Source organism: Etheostoma spectabile, chromosome 7 (genome assembly GCF_008692095.1).
Source record: "Etheostoma spectabile isolate EspeVRDwgs_2016 chromosome 7, UIUC_Espe_1.0, whole genome shotgun sequence".
Classification (NCBI taxonomy): domain Eukaryota; kingdom Metazoa; phylum Chordata; class Actinopteri; order Perciformes; family Percidae; genus Etheostoma; species Etheostoma spectabile.
This window is the reverse complement of record NC_045739.1, coordinates 19,215,740-19,232,181: the sequence shown is the minus strand read 5'-3', so window position 1 is coordinate 19,232,181 and position 16,442 is coordinate 19,215,740. Positions and strand designations below refer to the sequence as shown.

Genomic DNA, 16,442 nt, shown 5'->3' with positions numbered 1-16,442 from the left:
TTAAGTATTTTTTAAAAGCTGAGCCGCATCAGAGGGATCAAAGAGCTGCATGCGGCTCCAGAGCCGCAGGTTGCCGACCCTTGCCCTAGGGTGAAGGTGAGGCTGATGATGATGATGAATGATTGATAAGTGGAGAATGAGTGAAGGCTAGCATTAGGATATGAGTAGGGCCATCTGAATGCAATATCCCTCAAGCAAAAGATGACAAAAAAGTAGTTCCAGATGATTGGTGGGTTTTATACATTCCCTAATGTATGTGCCAACTCCAACAACACCATGTAGCTAATGCATTAACCATAAAATGCTCTCTTTGTAAATTACACCTTGCATTTTTCTTCATGGCCGTGTGATGTGTTGTCAATTTCTCTACCCCTGTGTCTACAGCTGGTCAGTGGCCTCAAACTCATAAACTTCCATTTACAGCTTTTCTTGTCCACTGCTTCTACAAACTCTCCAACCGTGATTGTCAACATTTGATGCCATTGTCAGATCATAATACAGGGCCAACACATATATTGGGCTGCTGGACCTGACCCCACTTTAGATACAATTGATTATTATACGACAAGTGGCAGTAGAATCCAAAAATGGTCCGTCTGTATTTAAAACACCCAACAGTATCTGTGACAATGTGCAAAAGATTTGTCTTGCTTGTGCATTTTAAATGTAACATTTATTAATATGCATTTGATTTTTGCTGTTTTGTCATGACTCTTTGAGAGATTTTGCAATAAATGTTGCTAAGATGATTGAAATATACCTTGATTTCTTGTTCTTTTCTTAGTTTTTATACTCGAATTTCAAGTGTGAGCAAGCATCTAAATCTAGTATTGATTGGACACCTTTCTAAAGACCCTTGCCCTCCATCTTGTACCCGAGATGTAATTCTGCCTTCCCCCTTCACAAATCTCTGCGGAGCATTCACTGTTTAGTTTTAAACTCTTTGGAGAGAACATTCCACAGCCAGCGATCAATACCCTCCCCAGCAGGGCGTGGAGGTGGCGACATCAATTACCACTCGGATCAAGGTGATAAAGTAGCGTCCTTTCGGAAATGGCAGTTAGCCTCCTTGTCATTGTGTACAGGAAAGAAGGTTGTCTACATTAAAAACCATTGACCTTGGATTGAAAGTACCTGGTCTACAACCAGAACACATACTTTAAACTTTACATGTAATACCAGTGAACCACTGGTAACACTGTGAAGTGCATTTACAGTTTATCTGCTCTTCTGACATGCCATAATATTCATGATTTATGCAGACATGCAGAGGGAGTAGTTTGTATTACAACCATAGATCCATTAATTTGACCTTTCAGTCAAAGGATTTAGGAAGCACGACTCCAGAGCGTGTTGTATTTTGTTGCTGTACATTTTACATTTGTGACTTTTACCATATAATGTAGATGGATATCTGTATATTTTAAAAGATTTGACTTTGGCAGGTGTTCTAGCCTTTAGTGTTGTGAGCCTTCAAGTCTCGTTAGAAATGACGCTCTGGGTCATAGGGGATTGCACAAAGGGAGCTGACGGCAAACACGACCCCTTTTTAAAAAGCAAAAATGGGATTGATTCCTGTACTCTTGTTGCTTAGCAACTGCAGAGCCTCGATGAGAGAAGATATTGACCTCTTGTTGATAAAGTCCAATTACATTTTTTCCCCAATCTGTATATCTGTGATTTTACAATGTCATATTCTGTCTCCTCATGTGTGCACAGTTCATTGTTCATTTAATATCATAGAGAAATATTATGCCGGCGTTGTCACTTTCTGTTGCAGCCTGTAAATAAGGTCTTTGAACGAGAATACACATCTTGCATAGCATGAATTGGGTTAACAAGGGCACTCAATAGGACAACCCGGTTTTTGTTGCTAATTTAGTCAATTAACATGTTTCTAGACCTCGCCCCCTCGCTAAATGGCCCCAGAGCTGCCACAGACACATTCCTATCACTGTGAGAAACGTACTTCAGCCACAGACAAAATTGTTATGCATGTTCCAGCATGCCCTAAAACGAAAATTGATTTCTAAATTTCATTAACAGTTTCTCCTCCTCTTGTTCTGTGTGCACTCTCCATATCAATGCTTGGCTGGCTGCGTGCAGTAATTGCAAATTATCACGTCCTAATCAATTCGTTCTTTCTGGAGGCTGTGGGTGGGTGTGAATGAGCTTTACTGTGATTACTCTTTTTTTTAAACTACTATTTTTAACTAAGGAGCATAACAGTAGCATATGTGTTAATTAAAGCATATGCACCTGATGGGTTTACTGAAAAACACAATTGGCTCTTTCATGAGGTGGTCTCATGTAGGAGGCTTCCACACCGTATGTGTTTGTCCAAAAGAGCGAGAGCGGCACTCAGTGATTCCATGAAGAAGGAAATACGTGTTTGTAAAGATTTATAAAACTAAGCTATTGAAAAAATGTTTTAAGATGCTGTCCCGGTGATATAAACAAGGAAGCTTTACCTTTACTTCTCACTTCCTTTCCTTAGAACACGTCTGCTCCATCATCGCCTCCATGCTGAGAAATCTCAAGTCCCAACAAAGAAGCAGACTCCTCAACAAGTTCACAGAGAACGACTGTGAGAAGGTTGGTTTTTGTCAGCTTCCGGCTTTTTTCCTCTTTTATCCTGCATCCTTCTCTTTTTTTCTGCATCCACTGTTTTTGGTTGCCAGTGGATTGCTTCATCAGGGATGTCTAAGCTGAGGTGTTTGTTTCCCAAACATCCATATTCTCTGGTTACAAGGTCTCTGCAGGTACTTAAATCAGAACAGGTCTGACCTGTTTCCTACATTTTAGGTCCCTTAAGGCGTAACTCTCGCCAAAATGCAACCTAGGGTCTTTTTGTGAATGTACCCGAGTCAAACTTTAGTTTAAAAGCATAATTAGGACGGAAGCGCCTCTTTTAGGATTTACTGTATTATCGCTTTCGGTCAAATGGCCTTTGAGTGGGAGAGCTAGGTCTTAGCTGTTGTTTACGCTATCCGCCATCTTGTCAGTCAAAAGGAATCTATCTCCAAATACTAAGGATGAATGGACTCCATAGGAGAACATGTCATTCTTATATGACGCCCCTTTTCCAACTACAATGTCAGTATTGTTTTTCATTAACAAGAAAACAACACTAAGCCAGTGACTGCACTTCTCTGTACCTGTTTATACTAAGTTTTGCCACATGTTACAGAACTTGAGAAAGTGAATAAAGTATCAAGCCTGACACCTCAGCTGCAACATTTCTTTCTGTTAACTCCCACAATTCCTCAGTCATGCAAAGATTTTCACATGTATTTAGTGTGTTGCTAAGGGCCGTTTTAATAGGACTCATGGCTCTTGTTGTGGAAAACTGTTGTGCAAATCAAACACTGACGACTCCTCTACCACTAAATCATCTTTGAATCTGTCACATCACCAAAAATACAAACTTAAGATATGAAACCTGTAGTCCTTTGAATAAAAACAAACTGTTGCCAACAGGGACGTTGTAGAGCGCCCTCTGGTGGACAAACTATACAACACCATCGCTCCTAACACGGTTGACAGTCCATTTTAATTTATTTGTCATTACAAATTATTCTGAGGAATGAATATTCTTTCTTTCTTTAAAAAATATATATAAATCAGCCAATAAAAATGCCGATACCTAAATATCGGGCTGTATTGTGTTCTTGATAAACCCTCCCCGTAACGATCTAAGAGGTTGACAGCAGACTGTTGAAAGAATCTTGAATGCTTTTGTGAAGAAAATGAAGACATCATTTGAACACGGCTGAAATATTGCTCCACGAACATATCGGGAGTAGACAATGCTTATGTATTATTAAGTTATAAAATCACACCTATGGAATTATTTTTATTTTAATATATTTATCCTAAATAGCATTTTAAATATCTGCCCTCCAAGTGTGATCTTGTTCTGTCTTTTCTTTGTGCTCTATCCCTCCTCTCTCATATTTCTCTCACTTTCTCTCTGTCCGCCTCCTTTCATTCTCTCTCCAGGTTGATCGACTGATGGAGATGCATTTTAAGTATCTGGAGGCTGTTCAGCAGGCGGACAAGAGGATTGAAGGAGAGAAACACGTAAGCATCTCTCCCTTTCCTTCTGTCCCTCCCTCCCATCCTCTCACCCTCCCACCTCCTCTCTATGCAGTGTCATTTACACTAGCTTTATATAAGGGCAGCTTGCTGGATGGTTGTATTCACATGAGCCATTGAGGTTTTCAACATTACCCAAATGAGATGCCATCCAATAGTGGTTATGTTCTGTAGTAGCTCTTTGGTGTTTTACTATCAACGTACAAACCCAACCAGCAGTTTGAACCAGCTTGACCCTGAACTGACTGTAGCCTGAGAAGTCTCTGTCCAAAGCTGACGCATACCTCCACACGCCATAGACCAGAATGGCAAAATCAGCACCACTTTATTACTGCTAGTATTAGCAACAGTCGGCCCTGTTAACCTAATGACTGGCATCAGCATCTATGAGTTTCTTATAAATAGTCACCCCACACATTAATTTTCAATTCCACTTGAGTGAATTCCTTCATAAATCAGTGACAGACAATATTACAACAGCTTTTAATCTTTATAAACATTTCATATCAATGTGTTGTTTTGGTCCAGCTCCTTAGTTGTTGTTGCTGTACAATGACATGCATCATTAAACAGTATACCTTTACCTTTACAATCAAGTCAAACCAGGCCAGTCTTTAGTCTTCAGTGATTGTTTGCATTGTGCTGAGATTAGCATGAGTATATCATTCAGTCTGGCAGAGGGTCTTCTTTACTCTGTTTGTGACAGAGTGGTCTACCGCTACAGATACCATGGAGCTATTTGCTTTGTGGCTTTCAAGGTGCTCAACAGCTTAAATGCAATTGCTTTTACCAAAGGATTGCGCAGATGGTTTGTGCCCTTGTTTGGTCTCTTACAAAATGTACTTTATGACATCCCTGCTTAGAAAAGCAAAATATGGGAGGCGAGAATGGAAATTTATAGAATTGTCCGCTGCAACGGGTGAATCACTGCTGACTGACCACTGCGGCAGAGGAAGTTGTGTCTGAAATTAAAATCAGCTGTAAAATCTGCTGCTCTGTTTTATCTGACACATACAGAGTGTGAGAGGCTATAAACAGACGGAAACATGGAGAGACCGATACGGACAGAGAAACGCATGTTCAAAGACGCATTGCAAAGTTATTTTACCAGAGCACTCACTTTGGGACCACAAGACAAAGGAACAGCACTGCAATAATCTGTTATTTTCCATACATCTTTACCTTTTTGTTTCCCGTCGGCACTTTCTCTTTTTTTTCTCCTGACTTTTAATGACTTTCAGTCCAGTGAGATATAATTAAAGCTGCCGATAATACTCATTAAATAGGCCATTGTATTTTCTGTTTACAGAAATAATACTTAGTCAAAGCACATTGAAAAGTTGATTTTTCTTAACACATTAAATCAGGGATTTTATTGTTGGCATTCCTATTCCACAAGTGTCTTCAACCAATTTACTTTCCAGCACAATGCGCATCAAAACATTTTGGCATCTGGTCTTATTTAGCGTCACTTTGTGCAAATCAGAGGAACTGCGGTTGAGCTCATTGACAAATGTAGTGTAAGCTTGACGACTGCATTACTGCCGATTCAGACCGAGAACATTGCCGTATTAAATAACTCATTAGTTAAACTTAAGGAGGTAAACAACGGAATTGAGTTATCTGTGTTACAAAGTAAATTACGGAATGTTTTTGCAAATACTTAAATGGCCGATGCTGTGTACCGCAGGATGATGTAACATTGCACTGTGGCAAAAGTTGACCCACCCAAATGAACTTACACTTTTAATCCGAAGATGGTTTAAATATGGTTGTATTCCACTCGATCAGGAGATTGAGATTGACAGACATACACTGATCAGTGTTATCATCATCATCATCTTTATTTATTTTGAGGAGTTCTGGTCCTCACTGTATCGTTGGGCAAAAATCCACTAATGTCATTAAGTCTAGTATTGAAGCAACCAGTCTTGCAAGCAGGGTTTAATTAAAACAACTACATGAACACCATAACAAAAGGGGTGATACCACTCTCACTTGTCTACAAACTTGTAATTATCAGTAGTATTATGACATATTCAAGAGAAAATAAAAACAAGTGGAAATTAACATTTGTTTTGTTTAGGAAATCAAGTTTTAAGAGCTCATCATGGGTCTAAGCTTTCTAAATATATATATATATATATATATATATATATATATATATATATATATATATATATATATATATATATATATATATATATATATATATATATATATATATATATATATATATATATATATATATATATATATATATATATATATATATATATATATATAAAAATCTTTTTTCTTTTTTCTTTTAAAACCTCAAATCAACTGGCTGAGGAACAAATTCAGCAGGAACGGTAACCTGCCATTAGAATAGTCTACTGAATAATGAAATTGCATTGTAGATGTTCAGACATCAACCACAATCCCTGATGTTATAAAGGGTTGGGATGGGTGATCAAAGGTTGTCTCTGTATGGGAGATAAAGTGTGCAGTTCCACACACGGTCACATCCAAAGCCATGTAAGAAGAGACAAAAAACCATCACTGTCCCGCTGATCACAATATGACAGTTTGCAGAGCAATGGAAAGCTTGATAGCTGTATCTGAAGGCCCTATTAAGGTGTGTGTGTGGGCGGCGGGGGTCTGAGCTGTGGGCCAGGCAGAGCGATACAGATAGAAGATAAGTAGCCAGGCAGGGGATAATGACTTCAACAGAGAGAGAGAGAGAGAGAGAGAGAGAGAGCGAGAGAGCGAGCATCCTGTCCTCAGAAAGGGGGGAAGACAGGTGGAGGTACTGTAAATATCAGAACAGGGAGTGCAGCTAAAAGGAGAGAACTGGATAGTTAAAAGGGGGAAATGTGGGATAATAGAGAAATAAAAAAAGGGCTAGAGAAAGCATTTAAGTGAAAGAGGGAATGATGAAGCGGAGGGAGGAGTGGGTGGAGACAGATAAGTGTGAGATTCCTATCTAAAGATGACAGAAGATTAATTTCACAGACAGTTATCGTGGTGGGATTGCCAAGAAAAGGCCAGACAGTTTGACATTTTCTCTCCCTCCCTCTTTTTTTTCTCCTTTTCACTCTACCTGTCCTCGTCTGTCGCTCTTCCGTCTCTTCCTCTGGGATGGCGAAAGCATGACTTTATGATACCCCGGTGATAAGAAACCTTGTCTGCGTAGGCCACTATCTTTTGAAGCCACACTGTTCCTTCCCCAGTTCAGAGCCACACTGTGAGCCAGGCACACATGGGGCACAGAGTGGTAAAATACCTATATGTGGCACAACAACAATATTCTATTTATTATATTACAACAAAAAAACGGCTGTTGAAAAAAGTTGGAATGTCTTATTATACCTTTACCACATGTCGAACTCTCAGACTGCTAGAATTATTAAAAGTTACATGAATATGAACATGTTATGTGTTATTAACATGTATCAATAGATTCGAGTTTTTTCTGCTTAACATTTTACAGCATAACACAGTTGCTAAAAAGCCTGCATAGATATAACATTCATATAGCAAATATCTTTTAGGAGAAAACGTATTTAAGAGTCAGACCAATCTGAAAAAGAGGCAAGACAAAACCAACACTTTAGTTGAATCAACCAAGTCACAGTAAGTGCAAAAACTATATATGCAGCATAATCCCATATTTAAAATAGGATTCAATATAAATTGCTGCATAGGTGCTTTGGAAAAATGACAGGTGGTGCTCGAATTCTTGAAACAATGTTAAGTGAGTCCTTTTTTTTTGGGGGGGGGAGGGTGGAGCTTGTATGAAATGGAAGGTTTTCAGGGTTACATCTTCATGTGAACGTACTGACTTTCAGGAGCAATAAAGGCAGAATTCAACTCTAAAGAATCCGTGCTTTATTGCCCTAAACTGGGCTAAAATTGAAGAGATTGTCATCTCATGAAGCTTTGTTTGAAAATATGTTTTAAACTAATTTCTCACTACTTTTATGAAATGTTTTTACTGGTTCTTAGGTCTGATTGTCTTTTGCATTGACCCAATTTATTTATGGATTGTTTTAAGTTGTTCATGCTTGTTTGTGGATGGATGGATTTCGTATTGTTTTGAATTGGGTCTAAAACAACACTACTGCAACATATCGAGGGTTGGGTTTCTTTCCCAGTGTAGCCCACTAGATTGCACAGAAGGCCGTTGTTCCATTCCTACCTTTACAACTCTTAATACTGAAATCACCCAGATGATACTTTTACTCACAATCACAAATCACAGCTTCCACCAAATGTCAAGTTTTGTTAAATAAGGTGATAGACGCCAAAACCCAGTTCTGTCCAGCACCTCAGCTGAATTGGCTGCCGTCAGCAGCAGCCTTTTATCTCTCTCTACCATGCCTTTTGGTTTCCCCTAGTTAAGCCTGTTTTTAAGGGGCAGTAAGCAAAATGTTTTTCCTCTGCAACATATTATCCACAGATTTCTCAGGAGGATAGCAAAGAAAAAGCTGCTGCTGCTTTTTCTCCCCGTCTCCAGCCCAGTCCCTTTTTAATAAGCTACTTATTTTCCTCCCACCTTAGTATCTCCTCTCTTTCTATCCTTCTTATTTTCTCCGTCTCTCGCTTAAAGTTGCTTTTCTTACCCTTTATTTCTCATTTTTGACTCCCTTCTTCCCCCTTCTCTTCTTTTTTTTAATCTCTTTTCTTCTTTTGTACTACCCCCCCAACATCCATAACTTCTCGTCTGTCTTCTCTTAAGTGCTGTGTTTTTCTCCCCATGTGGTCTCCTTTTTTTTCTGATCCTTTTTTGTTGCATCTTTTTGTTGCATCTTACAAACTGTGACTGTTTTTTTACTTGCTTGGGGTCCACTCAGTAACACCTTTTCTTTCTTCGCGTCTTTTTTATGCATATTTTTATTCTTCCTCCTCCTTTATTTCCGTCTTGCTTCCCGTCTTTCACAGCACCTCCTCCCTTATCCTTCCCTCCATCATATCCTCACACCTTATCCCTGTCCTTCCTTCCTTCCTTCTTTCTTTATCCTATTTCTTCTCTTCTTCTTCTTCCCCTCAAATGCAACTGCCTTCACCTCTCTTTCTCCACCTCTTTCCTTCAAAACCTTCCCCCTGCTCTCAGGTTGTTGGTAACAGCTCTTGGAGATTGATGAGGCTCAGCAAAACATGGCTGAGGCCGACCTCAATACTGTAAAATGCCTGAGTGCACTTTCCTAGCACCCAAGAACGTAGTTGCTCGCTGTGTGTGTGTGTGTGTGTGTGTGTCTTTGTGTGTCTTTGTCACTGTCTGTATGTTTCCTGTACTGGGCTGTAGCGAGAGTGTATAGCAGAAATGGCCTGGTTTAGCATTGCTGATAGAAGACATTTTAACACCAGTCTATGTTAACTTGGAATTTTTTTTGCACCTGGATGTTATATATTTAGTTTTTAGTCTCTCTCTCTCTCTCCCCCCCTCTCCCCCTCTCCCTCCCCCACCCCCCCACACACCCCCGTCCTCAGTGTTCTTGTGTTTGTCACATCATGCTTGTCTTCTTTTTATAATTGCACACTCTTCCCTCAATCTCCCTCACTTATCACTCCTTCAGAAATCATCATTCATTAATTTTTTGAGAATGAAGGAGTGGAAAACAGCAGTGCTGAATAATGTTCTACTCCTGTAGTTCAACCGGCTCAATCATGTTTGGACTGGTTTATTTTAACTTCAGAGCTTTTACCTCTCAAGTCCACTGTGGTTATACTTTCTTTCATTGCACAAAAAATTACACCAAGATGCCTGAAAATGTCTCCATCCTCTGTTTAAACGTTTATGTAACCTATTTTCTATTCATTAGGTTTACAATGGAACTTGTTTTTAACGGCTAATGCGTTTTCGAGGGAACTGCAACATTCTTGGCAATACAGGGGACCTAATGAAAGACAGGAATGCATTGTGCTTTAATAATGTATCCCTTTTTAAACCGCGTAAAGCCAATGCTTGTGACACATTGCGATTAGGGTCTGGGATTGGTATAATTTTATCCAATCTGAATCCAGAACTCAATTCATTGTAAAACACATGTTTGTACAAAAGTACAACATAGTAAAATATTGTATATGTGATATGAAATTATGAAATCCGTATCTGGCATATTGAAATAATAGTAGTCTATTGACTGGCATAACTTGATTTTCACAAGCAACTTTCTCAAATGCCAAAGGTTCTGATTTAGAACTTTTCTGAACAACTTTATTGATATGAAATACAGTTTAATTTAGGAGAATGCAACTCCTGAAAGTGATATAACGTGATCAGCTAGATCGTGTAACTAAAGAAGATGTATCATTCGGTTTGTGTTGTGGGAACCAGAAAATCACGCACCTTTGTACAGTGGTGTTGCATATATTTGGCTGAGTACAGACATCTTTATGAAAGATATATATTTTAAGCGGATGGAATTACGTAAACGCTGTTTGAGTTTTACTATGATAAAAGTAACTTACTGATTATGTAATGCTGGGTTTAGTGATGGTGCTTTCGCCCTAAAATGAATAAATATAAAAACGTATTCAAATGTTGGCTGAGTGAGTTTAATCTATGGGATTTTGTATAGGTCGTCTTCTTGAGCCGTGTGCTGCCAAGGCGCGCATTTGAATTATGTTTTAATATTTTTTATTTGCTCTGAGATCGCTTACAACTGCCAGGATAGCAACTGAAATATTAGGCCACAGCAACGACAGTGTATGGAAAGCTAAAGTGTAATTATGGTCAGATCGTGTGCCTGACTGATGGAGAAGTTATGTTGATGAGTGTTGTGATTTATGCATTTACAGCGTCAGCTATTTTTTTTGCCAGCTTTCCTTCCTGTTTTAGGAAGCAGTGACTGTATTGCATTCTGCCTGCAAAACCGTGTCTGCGTTCTTCATATTTATGTAGAATTATAGTTTGCTCTTATGTTAAATATGCGGCTCTGGTAGATGTTTGCGATTGATCATGTTGTGCAAACACCGTTTTTTTATGTGAACGCACTCACCGCTGGATTGGGAAACCCCCGGGTTGATTAAATTAGTTTTTAACCACCATCATGACACATGTTATGCAGGACCACGGTTGGTAGAGTTAGTGAAGCCGGGTAACCTAAATAAATCCTGGGCTTGTTGATCTTGATTCGTAGTACAGGCCTCAGGTATCAACCCAGTGTCACTGCATCTGAAACCAGTTTTGACAAAACTGGAATGTCATAACCTTCATGGAGATATCATTTGTGTTAGACTGCATTAGCATGAATCTCTCATTTATGCCAAACCGTGTTTTTTGTGCCCAGGGTAGAGCTTAGATCGGGCCCAAAAAATCAAGCTCAACCCTACTCGAGCCCGTGCACCTTGTGTCCGAGCCCGGCCCAACTCATTGACTGTAATTATGAGCCTGATTTAAACCCCGCAATTTTTTTAATACGTGGGCCGTTATAAATGACGTTCTCAACTACAATTCTGAGTTGTTTGAACTACAAAAATCTGTTTAGAATTATCTTAATGAATATTGCAACAAGGACGAAGCATGTAAACTGCGTTGTTTGTTTATTCAGAATGGAATGGATCGCAAGTGGATCCAAATGAAGAAAAAAAAAAAACTCGACCCTAGCTCCCTTCTTCAGCCGAATAGTGTGGGTAACAGATCAAGGCGGTAGCCTAATCAAAATCCTGGAACCATATAGGAGACTTTCTTGTCTCCATCACCTAATTAATACTGTCTTTGGCCAAGGTCTGCTTGCCGACACACTGGCCGCACTGCCCAAAGCTACGGGAGAAGCTGGAGAGGCATAGCTTTCTCCCCACCCTATTATGCTAAGAAAGTAATGATTAAAAAAACACAAATGCTTGATCAAGGGCTGGCCCGCCCTGGCCCGGCCCGAGGATTGTGGCAGAAAATTTCTATCCAACCCAGCCCGGGCTCGGGCAAAGAATCTAAGCTCTAGCCTGGGGGGGGTGTTTTCCTCAACAGACACAGTGGGCAACAATAAGACCATTTAACGCTGGATATCTTACTTGACCTACAACACATAAGGGAAATGTATGTTTTATCTCACATGTGTTCAAACCGCATTTTTTTTTTTTATACAAGAGAAAAGACTTTAAGTATGAAGGCTTAATGACAGATTTTGCAAATGCTCTTCTGGTTACCTCCCCCAGCTCTGATAAAGAGCAGTGGACAGCCGATGGCCTTGGCTGAGTGACCCATCCAGGACTGCTTCATACGCAGAGGATGAGGCAGTCCTGGATGGGGCTAGACCAAGTTATTAATATGACATCTCAAAAGATAAATAACTGATAAAGTGCATACAAGTTAAGCATTAGACTGTAGTCTTGTGTAGCTTGAATGTTTGAAACATCTTTTGTATTTTGCCTTTTTATGCCATATGTTGGCAGTTTGAAGGCAGCTGTCAAAGATGAGAAATAGCTGCTTGGGACTTAACAGACAAACTGTGTCCCACAGTGTGAATGCTGTGGTGTTCTTAGTAGCAAGTACTGCAAGGACTTCTGTTAACACTGCGGTTTTGCTTTACCCCACTTTGCCAACAAACTCTTAATTGATGTGTGACCAAAGCACAGGGCTGCTGTGTTTTGGGAGATTATCATAACTTGAAAATGAAGCATGTTGCCTTGCGCTCTCACAAAGTTTTAATTATTTCCCCAAAGTTTACCTCATTGTCAACCTCTGTATCTCTGTTTTTTTAATGAGGATATCTAGCCTCTGTCATTCTGGTATTTGTTTAAGCCCTTTAAAGAGCATTGTGTCTTACACACACACACACACACACACACACACACACACACACACACACACACACACACACACACACAGACATACAAACACAGTCACAGTAGGTTTTCGCAAAGTGCTGACAAAGAAATCACTTTAATTCGGCATCTAAGCATCCCAGCGGAGAAGAAAGCACTGGAATAACAACTAGCGCAACACATGCACGCGCACACACACACACACACACACACACACACACACACGTACATGGTTTATAATATGCACAACACTCTCACTGCACACAGTCTTCCATAAATCATAAAGACCCCATGGCGCAAACAAACACACACACACACACACACGCATGCAATGCGACTGAGTTACAGTAAAGGGACTGAGACTGAAAATCACTGCTTATTACTTTGTCTGTACTGTAGCCAGGCTGCCAGGCTCCCCTGCGGTTGCAGTAATTGACTTGTCCAATCCCTCCTTTCAACACGTTATTCTTTCTCTACTTCTTCTGTCCGGTGTTTGCCAGAGGGACCGAGCTGCCACACAAAAGATATTGGCTGCAATGTCAAAACTCACAAGTGGACAAAACTCTGCTGTTGTAATGAATACTGCCACATTGCTTGCGTGTCTGCTCTGGTTTTAATATCCTAAATGTCCAGCTCCACTGCTCCCAATAATTAATATTTAATGCACCTGTCATTGTTCAGAACCTTGCTCTCAATGTACACGTTCAACGGTCCAGCTTGGTTCATTGTGTGTTGAACATCTTTTCTCAGTTCCATAATGGTGAGGCTCCCTGGAGTGTGGAGCAATTGACTTGCCTCGGACCTTATTTGAAAATGTATTAATTCTTTCTCTTTTTTTACTCTTGACAAGTCCGCTTATAGCTATAGTGGAGCTAAGAGGAGGAGTTATTGCATGTGTCAAGCGTTAGAAAAGTAGACAATGTAAGGTCACTTACAGTTGGACCACTTTTAAGTCTTTAATGGGCATGATACTCCTCTGGGTTAATCATGAGTAAAAAAAAAAAAAAAAAACTGTTTGGAAATGTCTTTTTCTTTGGCAAATGTCCAATGTACTGTATAAGCCTGTGTGGCTACCTAAAAGTTGACAAAGGCAACAACAGGGTGTTCTTGTTACAGTTCTGATTGAGTGGCTGCTTTTATTTGTTTGAGGCAGAAAATGCAGTTCAGGACCAACTTTTAACACCATATCACCTGTCAGTTATTTTGATGAGCTGTCTGATCTAATGCGGCTTGGGTCCTGGCCAGTTAACATACCACAGTATTCAAGGTACAGACAACACCAGTCAAAATACCATCAACAAAAAAGTAACAAGAAACAAGTTGCTGCAGCAACAACAAGCTCTGCTCCCTTTAAGCCCTTCTAGCTCATTCACATAGTAACAGCAAAAAATAAAATAAAAAATACTTTATTACAGTGAGGATATAAGACATTAGGAACATGATTTTTTTCTGGATTAGTGAAGGTTAACCAGTTGAAAGCAGGTGGATGCTGTTAGTTTCTTATGGTTACACTAATTAAATCCTCAGTTATTCAGCGTATGTGTAGCTGAAGTGTGGTAGACTGAATTTCTTTTACACAGAAAAAAATGGAACAACTGTAGCTTGGTTTGGTGGTGTTTGTCTCTTTCAACAGTTTATCCTATAGGTTAAGCTAACTTTTATAACCATTTAACCTACATTACTTTTGCTTGTGTTTCAAGTGTGGGCCCTCTCTTAGCTAACCATTTCAACCATTTATCTGCAACAATGGCGCCACATGGTGATCTGGTGCTACAATTAAATCAGGTTGGTGGGTATACTGTGCAGTCAGCTTATTGTAGCGAGTAGCTCACTGGTTATTTTGACAATACATTTACTAAAGGTCCTCGTCACCTCAGTTTGGATGGTTTAATTTGGATTGTTAATTTAGACCTAAAACCAATTATCTCAATATGTTTCAATCAAATCATAATTTCTATATTTTTCAAGTTAGTTGAGCTTCACTCCAATCATTCCACATACCCCACTCCAGTAAGTACTCCTTGAGACCCTGCAGTCATATTGTTTCATGTGGTTGGGATAAAGTCCAGTCCCTCTGCAGCTAATAGGCTGACGGACCAGCCGTAATGGAAACGTGGATATACAGTAATTGAGTTGTCAAAGTACTTCTCAGAAAATGCCTCCAGCTGTCCTTTGCAGTGTTGGCTATGAGCGGTAATGAGCACGACAGGAAATAGACTTGCTTTCTGTGTGAAACAATAAGAAAAAATGCAAACACATGGTGTGTGTTGCACATACATACATGCATGCTGTTTTCACTCCCCCCCCCGCCCCCCCCCCCCCCCCACATGAATGTATTGTGTCCTTTCTATTGGCCATTTAAGGCCTGTATCCTGTATTTTGCATCTTTGTGAAATTTGTGTAAAATTGTCGCAAGCTACTGTATTGGCTCCAAATAATGAGCAGAGTTGTTCTGGAAACTGAGATTATTTTTTCATACAAGACAGGGAGGCAACACAGTTTATATGTAAATAGATTTTGTTGCATGTTTTTTTTGCATCTGTAATGAATGCTAGTTCACAGCAACAAGGCCAAGCTTTGGGACTTTTTTACAATACGATAACTCTCTGCTTTGTAATAAAACAGAGTTCTGGGCTAGTGTTTTACCCAGAGGACACAGACCAGAATGCCCTACATTCAGTGGCTTTATTAAAGGTTCTCTCTTAGTTTATATCTGCATTGTTTTGCATCTTTAATAAGCTACAGTTGACTTTTTACATTAGGGCATTGTTCTAAAGTTGTTTCGGCTTGTGTTTTCTTCTTTTAGGATGATATCAGAAAAGCAGGATGACATTCTGCTTTCAGAATGCAATGTCACAAGATATGTTGTTTTGCATCCCAGCAGTGTAACCTGCAGCTCAAATGGTTTTCCCAGAATAGTCTAGTACTGAAGTCCTCAGGAGTTGCTCTTTTGATTGAGCTGTGTTAATGAGCTGAACTTCACAAGATATAATTGGGTTTTACAGTGTAATTGATCTTTAAGGGCAAGGCCTTTTGAAAGCTTTAATTTTCTCTGAGATTAAATAATTGGGATGTAAATGTCAAGTGTGGTACCCTTTAGCCCAACGCTAAAAGCTATTTGTTTTCATTAGGAACGGTTTGAAAAGTTGCCCTGTTTTTTTTCAATTTACTGTGTCTCATATTGTAGTACATTTTGCTCTTTTTTGTGTTGGGTCATCCTCTCTGAGACTAAAATGGATGCAGACTTGTGAGTGCATGAATCAAATATCGTTGATACTGACATTTTATAAGGTAGACTTTTAGTATGTAGGTTCAATTTGTTTTATGAACTAAACTATTGTACACTTTCTCTTTCTGGCTCTCTCATCACTCAATATTTCCCACACTGGGTGTTAGATACTTAGTTAACCTAGATACTCCCAGTTCCATGGAGGTTTAAACACCTTAAATATGATTATTTCAGTGTAAACAAAAAAAGAGACCGAGAGGAAAGAGGGACAGTCTGTATGAGGCAATAATACAGTATACTGACATTAATAATACTTATATTTACATTTCTGAATGTGCATTTGTTAACCACCATTCAGTTCAAA

General features: G+C 39.4%; 2 protein-coding genes across 3 annotated transcripts in view; both read left to right on the top strand.

The window, feature by feature from the left end:
• e2f1 (E2F transcription factor 1) overlaps positions 1 to 16,442 on the top strand; it is a 408,003-nt gene that overhangs the window by 101,951 nt on the left and 289,610 nt on the right. The window lies entirely within an intron of this gene.
• Positions 1 to 16,442, top strand: part of ctnnbl1 (catenin, beta like 1) — a 62,365-nt gene that overhangs the window by 35,743 nt on the left and 10,180 nt on the right. For both annotated transcript variants that reach the window (XM_032520849.1, XM_032520848.1), the window contains exons 12-13: positions 2,498 to 2,595; positions 4,003 to 4,083. In XM_032520849.1, coding sequence (XP_032376740.1) covers positions 2,498 to 2,595; positions 4,003 to 4,083 — 179 coding nt within the window. The remainder of the gene's footprint in view (positions 1 to 2,497; positions 2,596 to 4,002; positions 4,084 to 16,442) is intronic.